The following is a 16,938-nucleotide window of genomic DNA, read 5'->3' as shown; positions in this document are numbered from 1 at the left end:
GAGTCAGATCTGGCAATCTCTTTGCAAAACAATCTTTAGTAGTCGAGGTAATTGTTCTATCCTGTCAATAAGGAGTTATACGGCTGATTTCTGCAGTGCTCAGTGTTCATGTTATAAGATGGTGATCGGTGACATTGTCGCTTTGAGGTATAATATTTATATTGGTTAGATCGGCTCCATGTAATATAATCAAGTCTAGTGTATGATTAAATCGACGAGTGGGTCTATGAATGTGTTGTGTTACTCCAAAAGATTGTAGTAGCTCTGTTAACGGCAATACGTTAACAAATAGGTCCGATATGTATTTTTGGTGTTTAACAATGGATGTTCATGTTTCTAATTTAAAAAATCGCTTTATATTTTACATATATCTATTGTTCATCGCTGTCCCACTTCTAACAAAATGACTGGATTTCTTGCGGTCTATATAAAGTCCCTCGTTCCGAAACGCTCAAATTGGTTAAGCTGACCAGGTTCTCTCGTGATTGGCTTCTGCTTCTCAGGCTGTTGTGATTGGTCAGTTCCCCTCTCATGTGTGTTCATAAACTTTGGGTTTTAGCAATAAACAGTAACGATGGCGTCAATTTCACTTTATCAGTTAAAAACATGCAGATCGATCGAAGTGTAACGGAGGTCTATTAGTGCATGAGCAAACGTCAATCTATGTTAGAGATCACACATTTTTTCCCTACTATTGTGAGGGGAATGACACCGGGCTGAATGGCGTCACACCGGTTTTATTAAATAACACTAATAACAGAAACATTAGTTTTGCTTTCTTATTTTGGGCCCGAGTTGTATAATAAAACAAGCAGATTGAGCAGGAGACATTTGCAAGCAGGACTTCAAATAATTTTCATAGAATTGTTTAAGAGGTAAGCCACACTTCCCCTTAGGAAGACTTTGCCCCTTTTTTGCCGTATTCCTTTAGACGGAGGTTATTAAAAGCACTCGGAATGGTGACATCGTGTAACTGGGTTCACACCTGATGTTTAAGTTATGGAAGCTGTTATTTGAAAGTTGGTTATCTTAGAATGTGTGTAGCTGAATTCTCTGATAACCGAACACTACTCCAGCGGCTCTTCCACTTCCCTAAGGAAGACTTTGCCCCTTTTTTGCCGTATTCCTTTAGACGGAGGTTATTAAAAGCACTCGGAATGGTGACATTGTGTAACTGGGTAGTAAAGGGCTGTAGTCCGATCCAGTCCTTGAAAAGCGAATTCTGTGAAAGACAATATCTGGCACTGAACTTTGAGCTTTATCATTTTGCAGGTATTCTTTATGCTCTAACAGCAAAATTACACACATACTAAAGGTTGAAAAATTGGATCGCTGGGAACGTGCTATTTAAATTCTCTGTTCTCCTAGTTACATTAAGAAAGTCTTTAAAGATTGTTGCGACACCACCACATCGACCAACCGGACTTGTTTTCCTAGTATTTGAGCTCTGAAAAAAAGAGCATCTTTGCTGTTATTTTAACCTGTTTCTCCAGTTTTCATTTTATGCAAATAAATGCAAATAGAAAAAAAAAAATGAAATTTGGGAGAAATATTCTTGGTAGTTCACAGAATGAAACAAAATGATCATTTTACCTAAACACAGATCTATAAACCAAGTTTAGAAAATTTTTAATGGTCACTTATTTTTTTTTCAGCGGCTTTATGTGTGTGTTTTTGAGTTTTATTGTCTTCCTTAAGGGTTGTGTGTATTCAGATACAATAAGAAGCAGCTGAGTCGAATCTACCCCAAAGGGACTCGAGTTGACTCCAGTAATTACATGCCTCAGCTCTTCTGGAACGTGGGCTGCCAGATGGTGGCACTAAACTTTCAAACTCTAGGTCAGATATTTCAATTCCCGTAACATTTCTTGATTTTTTTATTTATTAATATAATTTAATTTGATTTCAAAGGCACCTTTATTGACACTCTCATGTATCGGTTTGCTTCTCAGACCTGCCAATGCAGTTGAACATGGGGGTGTTTGAATACAATGGGCACTGTGGTTATATGCTTAAACCAGAGTTCATGAGACGCACCGACAAACACTTTGACCCCTTTACTATGGACATTGTAGATGGGATCGTAGCCAATACGGTTAAGATCAAGGTATTGTGTCCATAATGCAACGTATTGTTTTCGGTACTAATGTAGCAATCTTCTGTTATTTTACTATGTAAGTGTAATGTAGCGTATAAGATCAGACCAACATGTGCTCATTCTCATACACAGATAATCTCAGGCCAGTTTCTGAGTGATAAGAAGGTTGGCGTTTATGTGGAGGTGGACATGTTTGGACTTCCCACCGACACTAAAAGGAAATACCGAACGAAAACATCTAACAACAACTCTCTGGACCCGGTGTGGGACGAGGACACCTTTTTGTTCAACAAGGTGACAAATGACAGAAATAGTTCGTCCACAATTACAGTTTTGACAGCAATTGTGTTCGTCTCATCATAAAGGATTTATTGTCATAACTAATAAACCTTTAAGCAAAATAAGTATCCCTCTGACCACTGTCTCTCTAGGTGGTGTTACCCACCCTGGCATCCCTGAGAGTAGCGGTGTATGAGGAAAGTGGAAAGTTTATCGGCCATCGCGTCTTACCAGTTTCAGCATTGCGTCCAGGTTTGAAGATCTATCACTCATCATCCTGCCACTCCGATACTGTAAAGAAGATCTATTGGTTCATCTCATCTGTGTGTGTGAATGTGTTGTAGGATATCACTACATTTGTCTGAAGAATGAGCTTAACCAGCCGCTCATGTTGCCCTCACTCCTGGTGTACACCGATGCAACGGACTACATCCCCAATGAGCACCAAGGTAGGAGAGGAATCTATGATACTACAAATCAGGGATGTGATTTTATCGTATAAATACGGATTTCCATATTTTTGACCTCGCTGGGATCACCCGCGTAAGTTGTATAAATTCGATTTATTTTAATTTCTGGGGGGTTTGGGGATGTACGCGTGATAATCATACAGCTGGCCAACAGAATCCTTTCTATGCTCTACGTCATGCACACGCTTGTTATAAATGCAGAGCGACCGCTTCATTCAGAAGAACATCATTTTGGGAGTTAACTTTATGTTTCCAGAGGGTCCAAACAGACTAATGGAAGCCAAAAACGGCTGTATTGGTACTCAAAAATGTGTGTGGTGTCATGTCATTTTTAATTAAGTGGGGAACTGAAAAGCGTTTTGTAACATATACGGAATGTCCTGAGTCTGGAAGTTGAGGTGTCTATATGATTTAACATTAAAACACGATCTTTCTATAGAGACTAAAATAGGCCATTCCGTGATTCGATGGCTTGAAACTATAGAAATGGCCGATCTAGTCACTGTAATTTAAACGCGTTAAAGTTTCTACTAAAAGCATACAGTTGAATTAACTTAAACCATAAGATGCATAGTTTGCAAAACGCTGTATAAATGACGTAGATTGCGCCATCTAGTGGCTATGTATGGAAGTCTCTTGATGCCACAATATTCTTTACATTGTGTTCAATTATTGTTTAAGGAATTGTTGCTGATTACAATAAAATGTATAGTAGGCCTAGTATTAACTACTCAATTGCCATTTGTAAATGCCATCTTATTTGACATTAGCATAAGATATTTCCACAAACCATCATTTTATTTTATTAAATATTGTTTAGGTGACTGTTAAACTAATAAACATTTGAACTGATATTTCCAAAATTGACAGACGGAATTGGGAAGTTTTAATAGTTTGGTTTTGGGTTGCTAAGTGAAAAATATCTTCTTTTGTCCAACAGGGTCCGTGTACTTTTGCGTCCATTCGTTTTTCTTTTTTTAACCATGACGATAAAAATAAAATATAAACGGTTGTTGTATTTTAAGCAAAAAAAGTTACATTCAAAATTTTGAATTAGAACTGTATTCAGAACATTCTACGAAAAAAATGTATATTGACTTATTTTCAGATTTTTGTTTATGACTTTTTGCACCTTACTTTACATTTATAAAATACACAAATTAATATCGAATAAAAGCGAATTGTACTAGTTTTCTGAGGCCAAATTAGTGACCCGGAAATATTTTTTCCCGCACCATTGAATGCGAAGCACCATGTCTCTGGAACCGTACAGACATGATTTTAAAACATCACACACACAAGGACGTTGCTGAGCATCTGTCTCAAATTGGTGTTGGACGAGGTTGTTCGGCGAGGACTGTTAGAAGATTTAGATTTTTGAAGCCATGATCCCGAGCTATCCGTAGTGCAACTAACACAAATTGCATATACATTACATTAAATATCCAGAAGTTAGACAAGAATTATTTTAAAAAATTGCATTTTTGTAAAACTGAAAAAATAGTTGTATACCAATAATTTGATTTTCATTTATAAAATAATTTTAAATAAGAAAATGTACTTTGTTTGTGGTTAATCTCTCCATTAACTTGAAAACAAATATAAAGAAAAGCACATTTTTTGTTTTTTATATAGTTGTTAAAAAAAGAAAAACGAATGGACGCAAAAGTACACGGACCCAACAGCTTCCAGTTTTTCATCTTGTAACATTTTATTAGTGACATTAAAGACTATTTTTGGGGGGGACTGGTGTTGGGCAAGGGTGCGTGCGGTCTTCCTTCTTTTTTGACCTTGGCTGAACACATGCCTGATAAATGCAATGTTTATTAGACAGTGGTTCCGTGTTTACCCTGCTACATATGTGTAGTCACCAGCTGGAGGATGAGTAGAGCAACGCTGAACCTTTAAGCAAATGTTTAAAGCTATAGCAGTGTTTATTTACGGGAGTAAATTCCCCAGTGTGTACGGAATAAATGAGTCACTTCTGAACTCGGGATGGTTGACGTGGTGATAACCATAGTTAGGTTACCCAGAAACATGGATGCTGAAAGTTTATCCCTTTGAGTGTAGTCTTATTTTTACCTATGGTAGGTCTTACATTTTATAAGAGACCTTTAGTTAAATATTTTAATGCTTCATATAACCTTAAATATAGTTTTCATTTGGTGACGTATTATTTTATTCTTTGCGAATTCGCTCGCTCACGTGACAATCTGCAGGTCGTGTCATTACGACAGTGTTTTGTGTACCGTCTCCTCGTGTGCGCGCAAACAGAAGAGATGGGTTGATGTAAGATGAATGTGATTTCCCTTCTTTGGCTCTAATATATGAAATATAGAGATTGGCGAGCCTTTGGAAGCAATGAGTATGAGGCTACCTGCAAGATTGACAAAAAAACCTTTAAACTCGATGGGAATTACTTTGATTTATTTGTAATATCTTAGCGCTTTTTGTCGCTGAACGCGCTCTTATGAGCTTTTTGTCTGCTAAACCTTTTATTTTGCTTTCTCGTCTTTCACGAAGCGAACTCTAAAAGATTGTTTGTTATTGTTATGTTCGTTTATAATGAGGCAATCCATATTCTGACTAAACCTTTCTTTTTCCCACGTGAGTTTGGGTGACGCGGTGTTGGGTGGAGCTTAAGTAGCAACGCTATTAACTAACTTAACAACATTTTTCAGTAGCTTGATAGTAGCTCAACAAAGAGTAAAAGAATGTAGCTTTTCCAGTAGTTTATAACTTTTTTAAGAAAGTTGCGGTGTAGCGCGACCAAAAGCTACATCCCGTTCTGCTTGTCGCTACCCGATCCGTCCCGGAAACACGATTTGTTCCGCGCATGCGCGAAAGTGCGTCTACTTCCGGTAATTACCATTTTCACGACAGTCGACTCGATGCGTTCTAATTGGCGCCACTTCCTGTTATCTTAGATGTTTTACGACAGTCTGTTAGTGGCGATGTTGGAGAGTACAAAAATGGTTGACAGCGCTATGGATTCGTTTATGAACGACTTCAGAAATTTCTCTTAAAAGGAGAGATTCCTGACTGTCCTTCAGAGCGTCGTTAGGTTGAGTGAGTGAGTGGGTGGGGTTTGGGTGGTTGTTTGGAATAACCAAATGTGTAAATAAATGTAATAAATACATAAATAACTTTTTCTGTGTGTTTCTTAAATGCAGACATTTGTTAAAATATTAGAAAAGTAAGGTCAATGCCCTGTTCCTTAATCTGCAAGTTAAGTAAACGAATAGATGTTTGATTGTGTGACTGAGAGAGGCTGGGTGGGAGGTTGAGATTTAGTGAATGACTAAAGAAAATAAGGAACAAATGTAAAAATAAATTGGATGAATTCTGAAAATCCTGCTTGTCAAGGGCAACCATGTAAGGATTTCAATAATCTTATTAGGTTATCAATTTGTGCCACATATTAACCTTGACATATTTTGCCAAAAAAAGGTTTTAAGAGAATCACTAATAAACATATTCATTTTAAGTTTTATAGTTTTTCTATAAATAAAGAAGTATTTTTATATATAAAAATCAGTTTCTCACTCCTGACATATAATATTTTGTCATATTGTATTTTCTTGGAATCAAAAAATATAATAAAAAGAAACATAAAGATTATTAGAGAAAAACTACTTTCCACTCTTTACAGGATTAATTGCTCTTTTTTTATACAGAGTTTATTTAAAAAAATATTTCCGGTATGGACAAACAACTTTTTTATTAAAACTGCCGTAAATTGTTTCGAACAGAAGTAGACGGAGTTTCACGCATGCGCGGAACAAATCGTGTTTGCCGTAAATTATTTCGGCCGGAAGTAGACGCACTTTCGCGCATGCGCGGAACAAATCGTGTTTCCGGGACGGATCGGGTAGCGACACTGCTTTCAGAGCAGCGCTTCCGTATGACGTCTTCTTCTTCATCGTGTATCACAAACTGAAATAGTTAAATATCGCCATCTAGCGCACTAACTGTATTATGGCATTACCTTTCATTGAGAAGGACGAAAACGAGCGGATAAATATTTAAAGTTCGACACCCCCATCCTTTTAAGTATTAAATATGAATCTTATGTAATGAAAACAATAAATAAACAATACAAAGTATACTGGTATTGAATGACATTATTTTAAACTTCTAATTTAAAACACCTAGTGTGTCACATCACATAAAATACTGTTGTATACTTTAATATACTACATACTACAGTTGTAGAATATTAAGGTAAAGATCACACTCTATTAACATACACTACAGTATTATTCTGTAGGATTAGCTATAGTTAATTTATACACTTCGTAGTATACTTTAATATTGAATGTGGTAAAGTAAAAAAGGGTACAGGAAATTTACTATACATTTTCATTTAATTAATACTAGGCTGTACTTCTGTATTTTAGTAAGTAAGTAGTTTAAAAGAAGCTTGCTAAGTTTTATTGTGTGGCGGAACAAAGTCAAACACACTGAGAAGACACCAGAAGTGCAGGAGCTAGACGAGATGGATGAGGAAATTTAGAAAAGGCTTCTGACAAATATGATGCACCTATTTGGATGTATCTGTTTAGATTATCTCATCTTTTGAGTTAAAATTTGGACATACTGCATGTTAAACGTGTGTCAAAGGTTGTTTGTTCTGCTATAAAAAATCAGGTCTTCCACAGGACTTAAAAAGTCTTACATTTGATTTTACAAAGTGTGCAGTAGATGATTTCAACCAAAAATATTAGTAATAGTAATAGTAATTCAGATGTTTTCCTTACATCTTGTTTGTTTTTTATGCATGTAGAGTACGCTGACGCTCTGGCAAACCCCATCAAACATCTCTCTGATTTGGCTCGGAGGAACGCATTACTTCAGGGACTTATGGTGGACTCCACAGAGGTCAGTCACATTTGTCTCATGTTATATACAGTATACAATACACTCCCGGTCAACATGCCTACTCATTACTATTTCTTACTTTTAGTCTAACAGTAGTGAATTGACAACAGAAATGGAAGTTTGGGAATTATGCAGTGAACAAAATGATAAATTTCAAACGATTAATCAAATCCCAAATAAAATATTGTGTTTATATAGTCTGTGTACTCTGCATATTCATTATGTTTTTATAAACACATAAACATAACATGGGTCGTTGACAGACCAATTAGCAAATTCGTCCTATAATTTAGGAAAAATAAAAATGAAGATAAATCTCTTTATGCTATTTATATGATAAATATGAATAATATAAAACAGTGTGATATTAAATGTTTGTTTTCATACCATAGGACTGTACGATTCATTCATCAACTACCCACATATTTAGGAATCATAAAGGTTTATTCATTTAATAACAATAATAATTGGATATTTTTCTAAGATATATTCTTGTATGTGTATGGTTTTAGTAATACAAATAAAAAATCCACAGTACACAGACACATATTATACATGGGCGGCTCGTCCATTAGTGCGATTGGGGCGACACACCACCAAAGTGCGAAAACGAGGGATTTTTCTGTGACATTCAACCACAGTAATATGCTTGCTCTGACCATTCTGAACTGTAGAAGTACAGCCCAATCAGCAACAACTAGTTTTCTGTACAGTACCGCCCCTTTTTAGAGTCCTCCCAATGACTTTCATTCAAAGAGTTTTTTTCCGAACTTCAGGCCTTTCAATGCAGGTCAGGGAATTTTTAATTGATATTTAGAAACTGTATATCGGCCAATATATTGGTTATCAGCTTCCAATGTTAAAGAATGATTGGCTATCGTTATCGGCCAATATCTACATATCGGTGCATCCCTACTATTAACCCATTGTTTGATTAATAATTATACAATGTGTGTCTGTGCAGGGTGGTGCTGTAAAACCAGAGGAAGGAGTAAAGTCTGATCCTAGTTGTGTGAACTCCTTTGACCCAATCTGCTCTCTGCCTTCTCCAACACTTCCTCCTCCATTGAATGAGATCGTGAGCCCTGCATCAGGTTCGGTGCACCTCTGAAAATAAACTCTCTCCTATCATGTTCTCATTTCCATGTTCTTTACCATATGTGACCCTGGACCACAAAACCAGTCATAAGGGAATGTATAATAACATGTATACATGACCTGAAAGCCGAATAAATAAGCTTTCCATCGATGTACTGTATGGTTTGTTGGGATAGGACAATATTTACCCGAGTAACAACTATTTGAGAATCTGAGGGTGCAAAAGAATCAAAATATTGAGAAAATTGCTTCTAAAGATGTCCATCAGAGGCTGTTGCTGTCATAACGCTCTCTATTGGCTTACCGCTGTAATGACGATGTGGAGAGTATATAAATCCGAATCAAAGCTTAATATAGATGCTAAACTTGAGTGAGTACTGTACTTGAGTAAGCAAAGTTTATAGCCGTGTTTCTGGCTATTTTTGTTCGCGATTTTGCTGCATCCGCTCGCAAAAATAAAGTTTTGATATATTTACGGTAAGAAATTTACAAAATATCTTAATAGAACATAATCTTATGACTGGTTTCGTGGTCCAGGGTCACATGTTACACACATCTGTTCTGTTTTGATGTTTGGTTTCCATATCATGTCCATTTACTTGACCCATATGTCCATGTGCAATATATTTTAGCCCCGAAAGAAGATCTAGTCAACAATATTCTTAAAGGTAAGGTCCACCATCATCTAATTGTCATACCCTCATCTTCAGCACTCACGTGACCCTCACGGAGAACTAAGATGTGTTGTAAATCATGTAAAATGATTTGTGTGTTTTACAGTTATTGAACCTCAGTCTATTGAAGAGCTCAAACAGCACAGTTCCTACCTGAAGTTGTTAAAGAAGCAGTGCAAGGAACTCAAGGAGCTACGAAAGAAACATCTCAAAAAGGTTAAAAATCGTTCAAGCACTTCAACACCGCAGTGTTATATTGAGCTGCGTATGACAGATAACCTCTTTGTTTGTGTGCGTTACAGGTGTGGGCTTTTAGTAAGGAACAGAGGGCACTGAGCAAACAGAGTCAGACAGACAAACGTTTTCGGCCCAGTCTGAAGAAAAAGTGAGGAAATTACATGCAAACTCAAACTGCGCCTTTGGCGACTGTTTTCTAGTTTCGAGTAATCAAAGACTACTTAGGACAATTTGTGTTTCAGGTTTAAAGAATATTGTTAATCACATTAAGTCCATTTTTTTATATTTGTGTATGCAGTGGAGCAGAAGAGCCTGTGCAGAGGGATCACACGGAGCAGTTTAAAGAGGAGCAGATGCAGAAACATCTCAGTCTCAGACAGTCACAATTTCAGATTGAGACTGAGACCAAACAAGCTCATCTATTAGAGGTACCACACGCACACAACTATCACATACGATACACTACACACGCTTTAAAGAAATATTTCTTATTTTGCAAATATTGTCTCTTTCAGACTACTCAGAAGCTGCGGGATATTGCCCTGGATTGTCAAGCTGCCCAGATAAAGAAACTCAAGGACGTGTGTGACAAGTAAGAAATGATTTTGTGACGATTTGAGGTGTAAATTTGTGTATGTGTACTTTGACACATTTTGATATGTTCATACTGACAGAGAAAAGAAAGAGCTTCAGAAGATTCTGGAACGGAAAAGGCTGAACAGCATCACTGAGGCCAGGAAGTCAGAAAAAGATAAGGCCGAAAAGTGAGTGTGTTTCCCCCATCCTTGTGTACTCACATTTACAGTCTAGTCTGCGTGGTCTGTCGATGGGAATAAAACGTTGAAATTTGAATTGAATAATTGTTTTTTTAATTATAAAAATTCATATTATTCGACCTGCTGAGATTCTTTTCTGCACCACCATTTCCCTTTTTTTGTTTAGCAGATGTTAATTGAAAGCACCTCACAGTGAACTCATTTTAGGGACAGTCCCGGTAGCTGTCTGGGGTTAAGTGCTATGCTAAGAAGCCTACTGGTTTTAGGACATCACTGTACTTCTATGTTTCACAGGTTGGCTTGGTGTCAGCCTCTGAGTACACTCCCACAGATAACCCACAGATCCACCGGCACATCGACATGACATACACAAGCAGATATATATGTATAAATATACCAAATTTTATAAGAGAGGGTTCTGTAACGAAAAGGAAATATGCATTTCACTTTCGTCGTTAGAAACTGTGTCTGGTGAAACGCAACGTCAAGTTAGAGACTGAGATAAATGAGACCATTTGTGTCTAGAGTACTTGAATGCTTTCCACATCTAAGTGACGTCCATTGAAAGTAACCTTGTTCTTTTTTTCTCTCGTTCCACCTCTTTCAGCAAGGAGTTGAGTGAGATCAATAGAAAACACATCAACGAGTCTGTCGCCTTAATCCGTATGGTGAGTTGAGCTGTGTGGCAAACACAGTTATTTGGATTTCTGTCTGAATGATCTGCATTCAAGTCACATGAATAAAAAACAGCAGTAGCATTTAGTATTATTTCACTTCATAAACTGTGCATGTACTAAAGCACTCTTTTGGCTCCAGCAGGTTATATTACTGGGCTATACTAATAGTTCAAACTAGATTCTGAGGTTGCAGTTGGTAGTTAGCCGTTAGCGCAATAGCATGCTAGCTACATAGCAGCTTACTTGCTTTGTGTAATGGGTGCAATCAATAACTTACACTAAACTCGCTATGGGAATAGTGCCAAGCACAGTAACTATAGATACCGATTACATTAGTCTACATGCATGGTAAGGAATCAGCAACTTTTAACCTTAAAACATTTATTTTTGTTTGGTAGTCATCATTTACAAGCATAAGAGTAAATTTGTGATGAGGCACGGTCATGCTACGTAAGCTAATGTTAAATTAAGTTAAATTATCTCTATTCTACCTTACGGTTATAAATTGTGAAGCAGTTACGTTAGTGCGCCAGTAAACAACCTGAGCACAGTCAAATTACAATAAACTCAAAAGTACAGGACCCATCCGTTTTGCAACCCATTGCCTCTTGGAGCTGACGTCGTCGATTGTAAGTCCATCAGATATTGAATCGTGTCTGGTCACTCTCTCTCTCCTAGTCTTTGTTTTATTTGCTGGCTCTACCACGGTGATGGTTTGGAGATCTGCGTTGAACTAGATCGTTTCGTCTTATTGTTATCTGTTCGCTAACTTTTCCCAGTATAACGTGAGCAGGGGATAGGCGGGGCTTGTACCGGCCCGAACACCAAAGTTACAAGAGCAATTTCAGCCGATAGGAGGCTGCTTAGGTAGCAACGCCAGTAAAATACGTCCAGTTAAACGTTCTCCTACCACTACCAATCAATTTAGAGACATTCATTTAAGGTCAAAAAGTTGCTCGTTATCGCTTTAACTCAAAGCTTTATGCTGCGTTAACATGTAATGATTATGCGTCTGTTACATTGAAATTATAACGCTGTGTTGTCGTCACACGCATATCGTTTCTCTCTTGGGTAGCTGGAATTGTCTCAAGGGAAGCGTCAGGAGAAGCTGAAAGCCCTTCACAAAGACATCCTCCAGAGGATAGAGGAGGAGATCCCTCTGGTCAGTAAATACACAAATCCCATCATTCATTTTTGAAGAGTTATTTAAAACGGATGTATCTTTTTCTCCCTACTGAATCACTCTTGTCAAATAACCCAACATTTTATTCCATCTGTTCAGAATCAGGCTCGTCTAACATCCGACTGCGAAGCGGAGCTGAAGTGCTTACCGGAGGAAATCTCTCTTTACCTACAGGGGGAGCTTGAGAGAAAAGGCTCTCATAAAGACCTCTTCAGTCAGGTCAATTATGACAGCTCTGGCTCCGGCCCGTCTTCTAACTGCAGCACGCCCCCTTTCTCTTCCCCCAATCGCAGCTGGAGCAACATCGGAAGCATCTCCGCCTCACTGCTGGACTCGCCCCCCTCGGACGGCCCTGTCAAATCAGACACGGACAATACAGGAATATACTAGCGTTACTACGCTTTTCTTTAGCTTTTTTGTTTTTACCACTAATTCTCACCTCTGGAATCTAAGAATAGATATAGTATTACAAGTTGTAAGAATTGAAATGTACCAACGTTTTACGTTTTCATTTTTAAACCAAAGTCTTGTTTTAAATGGTTACAATGGTTTTTATCTAGCTTTACAAACGTGGGCTCTGGTACATATTGATGCCTGTACGGGACACCTGTGGAAACAAGAGGGAGGCGGTACACCTTTGACTAGGTTCTCTATTTATTTCTGTTGTATATTTGTGCACTGTAGAGCTTTAAGTGTAGTGCTTTACATGTAGTGCTTGGAATTGCCCTAAAGGTGGCAGTGTAATTTTGCCAATGGCACATTGATCTGTAAGGCGAATGCTAGGCTAGTGCTTAATCTGAACGGTACGTGTTTACATGAAAATGCACAGATGGACTGTTGCTTGCCCAACTCCCAACAATTAATTTCTCATAATGTGTCTCCATAGAAGTAAAAACATCCTGACGTGTGAATACTTAGACGAGGGCCGGTCATTTATTTTGTGTATACGATAATTGCCTTTTCTCTGTCACCCAGATTACGCTTTCTAAATCCTGTAATCCCCTCCTGTATCTCAATGTTGGTTGGTTTAATCGAATCGATTCTAATCCCGTCTCTGTAATTGGCTGTGATCCCATACATCACACTCTCTCAAATGCACTGATGTCTAGGAAACTTGGACCTTATTCCTGTGCCACGCCACATTTAAATCCGATTGAACCGTGGTCCTGGCACAGTTTCATGATAGACACCGGCACACACCTACGACGTGTGGTTTTATAAAGTCAGATTCCAAGTCACAACATGTTGCATAACATACAACGAGGCTGAGCATAATTTGAGATTGAATGAAGACACGTAAAGCTCCGATCACAGCATTCCAGGCCTTTTTTAATCCATTAGATTGTTGGATTTCTCTTTGTAATCTGATTTGATTCTATCATTTTTCATTCATCTCTGGTTGACCTTCATCTGGGTCCATAACCTCTCCTCGCTCATCCTTTTTTTGATGCTTCTCTCTCTCTGGATTTTGACATGCATACAGTGCTCCCTCGCACCGCCCGCTTGGGCGTTCTAGCTTGACTCGCACCAAAGCTCCCGTCAGCGCGCTGATCTGCTGTAGCGTGCAGCGTCTACATCATTATAATACCGAGGGATGACAGTGTGCTTGGTGCTTAATGATCTTTATCGAAGGACTTTTAAAATAAAATCAATTACAGCACTTATGACTATCAGACAAATACATTGGACGCAGGCCGTGACGTCTACTCTCAGTGCATGGATGAAAAGATAAAGACGAGATGTATAATTTAAGTTTGCTGGGTATATGAATGGATTAGCGCTGTGGAGTCTAGAAAGCCAGAAGGGATAGGTCTGCGATGGACAATTCCATCTTTCTCAATGGGAAACGAGTCTCGAGTTTGTTATGTTTGTCTCGTCTGCATGTCAATTCAACAGCTTTATACCAATATGAGCAGGGATTAATGATATGTGCATGTAAGCATATCCTCTTTTCAGACTTCTTTAGCTTCGAAAAGGACTGTAAGGGCCAATATTGTTGTACTAGGAAATATTAATGTGTGTATTTAAGCAGAAACCAGATTATAGATTGTCTTGTAATTCACTCCTTTTAGGAATTTAAGGAATTCTACTACTGACTTAAGCAGAGTAAAGTCTGTCTTTGTGTTTTGGGCTAAATTCCTAAAAACATATCAAATTGGAGTTGTGTGTTGTTGATGGTGCATTTTTTACTTTATGGCCTGAAGTTTTCGTTTTAATACAAACAATTTTCAAAGATCATTTAAGTACCTTTTTAAACGTGATTGTCACATTACCACTGTTGTTTTGCATGTAGCCCATGGAAACAAGGACATTTCATATGTTCATTGATTTTTCATTTATACCCCACGTTTTTGCGTCTTGAAATGGGATAAAATCCAGGTTGATTACATTTTTTTTAAACCTTTATTTTGAAATACATTGGAAAATCATGTCCTTTAAGTTCAATTCTGCATGGTTGGTAGGTTGAAGTCAGGAAGACATTTGCATGCTAATTCCTGTCTATAATCAGACATCCTCAGGGGAGATCAGAGTCGTGTGAATCAAATCACAGCACTTCTCTCATTAATGCTATTTATCGATGACAGACTGCTCTATAATACAGTATATATGGATCCAGGACCTGACTTAAACCTTATGCAAGCTAATATTGGTGTTTGTACTGAAATGTCTTTAAGGGAGAATATATAGGGCTAACTTCTGCTGCCTCATTTATAGCTTTAACCAAGTACATATGTCATAGTTCTTGAGAACATATTTGTTCACACTTTCTGGATCTGTCTTTTTATCACCTTCCTACTGAAACATTTTTGTTAACACTGTATGTAGATAAAGTACTTGTCTGCCTTGTAAAAGGGAACATTATTACTCTGGATGTAATTTTTATTCGATAAATAATATAACTGTACATTCAATAAATGCAGGACGTTGTCAAAAATGTCCCGTTTCCGCTCCTATTTTTCAGTGCTCTCTTTGAAATGGAAAATGTCTGCGGATTAGGAAATTGTTGTGCAAGTTTTGTCCAGAAAGGCAGAGTATGTGACTTTATGAAGATATTATTTAATACATGTACAGTACATTATCAAATCCATCCTGGTGGCAGATTCCAAACACTGATTTTAAGTAAAAAAAATTGACAGACCTGATGACCTGATGATGTCACCATTTCTTTGTGGGAATTTTCTGGTCTAGAAATTCTTACACGAAAATATATGGGTATACATTATGGAATATAATGCAATAAAAAAATCTTGCTATATAGCACTAAAAGCGGTTCTTGGCACGTAATCATAGGGAACCACTTTACCACACCACTCTTAAACCCCTAGTAAATACATTTTAACCTTATTATATTAGTGTTTGTAACTATTTGTGTTTAAATATGTGGAATTATGAGTGTGGTCTGATTTTGTATATTCAATTTGACTAGGGTATATTATGTGGCCTGCTCCATTATTTTGAGTCCATGAAATATAGTACATATATTGAGTTTATGCACTAGTTTCCATTAAAAACCATTTAATAAATGCTGAATATAAATTTGAGACGTCTTCAGACGTTATTATTATTGATCCCAACAGATAATACTTTACAACATAAAGAACAGATTAAATGAAAAATGAGTGGGTGTAATCCATACACAGCTAAACTTCATGCATTACCATTTTATGGCACAGATGTCGTGACCTAAGGTAAAAGTTACCAAAAACAACATTTAACATTGCTTCACAGAAAATACTTATGTATATTTAAAACAGCTTTGACATGTAGCCAAGTATATTTTCCATTTCTGTCAGAAAGTGGGATTGAAGTACGATTTGTCTCCTTTTAAATGAAACTGAAAGAAAACAGTGATTGCAAAGCTTATGAAACTGTTCAATATGATTCTTATACCATACAAGAGCTTGCAAACACACACACTCTCAATGTGGCTTCAGTGCATTTCTTTGGAGATGGTGGCAAAAATTTTAAAGGATTGCCAAGACTTTTTATCGTCGTGTTGGCATGAAGTCTACACTCAAGATGGAGCTCCGCTTCTGATGTTAAAAAGGACTGAGCAAATATTCAAGATAAGTAAAAAATAAAAGCAAAAACAAACGTTTTGTATACGCTGATCCAATTTTTCACCTTTTCCTTGCTGACCTGTGCAAAGGAGTTAATGTAGTAAATGTCACAATGCATATTAAGCTTCTAGAGGATGTGCAGATTTGTGACTATATGTCTTGTTTTGCATTGTAACATTTCTTTGGTTTAAATTTTAAAGTCCCCATGAACCTGAAGTTTTGTTTAGACTAGAAGGGATACCGCTACCTCCACTGGGCATGCGCACTTCAAATACACATAATTTTTGTCACGCTGAAAACAGTTTATTAATATTTTTTATCATTGTACGATTATGTTTAGGGTTGGGGTAAGTGAAGGCGTTAGCTAATGTAAAATATTGTAATTATATGGCGAGACTTTGCACCACTTCCGGCTGTAGCTGTATCCCTTCTAGCAACAACTCTGAAGATGCGATTGTTTTTTGCATTTCCGAGAAAAACTATGGCCGTGGCTTGTTTTTTAAC

General features: G+C 37.4%; 1 protein-coding gene across 1 annotated transcript in view; it reads left to right on the top strand.

The window, feature by feature from the left end:
• plcb3 (phospholipase C, beta 3 (phosphatidylinositol-specific)) overlaps positions 1-15,650 on the top strand; it is a 46,238-nt gene extending 30,588 nt beyond the window's left edge. The window contains exons 19-34 of the mRNA XM_056744680.1: positions 1,715-1,839; positions 1,953-2,107; positions 2,231-2,392; positions 2,530-2,629; positions 2,722-2,826; positions 7,634-7,728; positions 8,693-8,822; positions 9,459-9,494; positions 9,607-9,716; positions 9,803-9,885; positions 10,036-10,165; positions 10,253-10,329; positions 10,412-10,501; positions 11,121-11,181; positions 12,266-12,352; positions 12,473-15,650. Coding sequence (XP_056600658.1) covers positions 1,715-1,839; positions 1,953-2,107; positions 2,231-2,392; positions 2,530-2,629; positions 2,722-2,826; positions 7,634-7,728; positions 8,693-8,822; positions 9,459-9,494; positions 9,607-9,716; positions 9,803-9,885; positions 10,036-10,165; positions 10,253-10,329; positions 10,412-10,501; positions 11,121-11,181; positions 12,266-12,352; positions 12,473-12,763 — 1,837 coding nt within the window. The 3' untranslated portion in view covers positions 12,764-15,650. The remainder of the gene's footprint in view (positions 1-1,714; positions 1,840-1,952; positions 2,108-2,230; positions 2,393-2,529; positions 2,630-2,721; positions 2,827-7,633; positions 7,729-8,692; positions 8,823-9,458; positions 9,495-9,606; positions 9,717-9,802; positions 9,886-10,035; positions 10,166-10,252; positions 10,330-10,411; positions 10,502-11,120; positions 11,182-12,265; positions 12,353-12,472) is intronic.
• Positions 15,651-16,938: the final 1,288 nt, after the last annotated feature.

Source organism: Triplophysa dalaica, chromosome 1 (genome assembly GCF_015846415.1).
Source record: "Triplophysa dalaica isolate WHDGS20190420 chromosome 1, ASM1584641v1, whole genome shotgun sequence".
Classification (NCBI taxonomy): Eukaryota; Metazoa; Chordata; class Actinopteri; order Cypriniformes; family Nemacheilidae; genus Triplophysa; species Triplophysa dalaica.
This window is presented reverse-complemented; position numbering and strand designations above follow the sequence as displayed.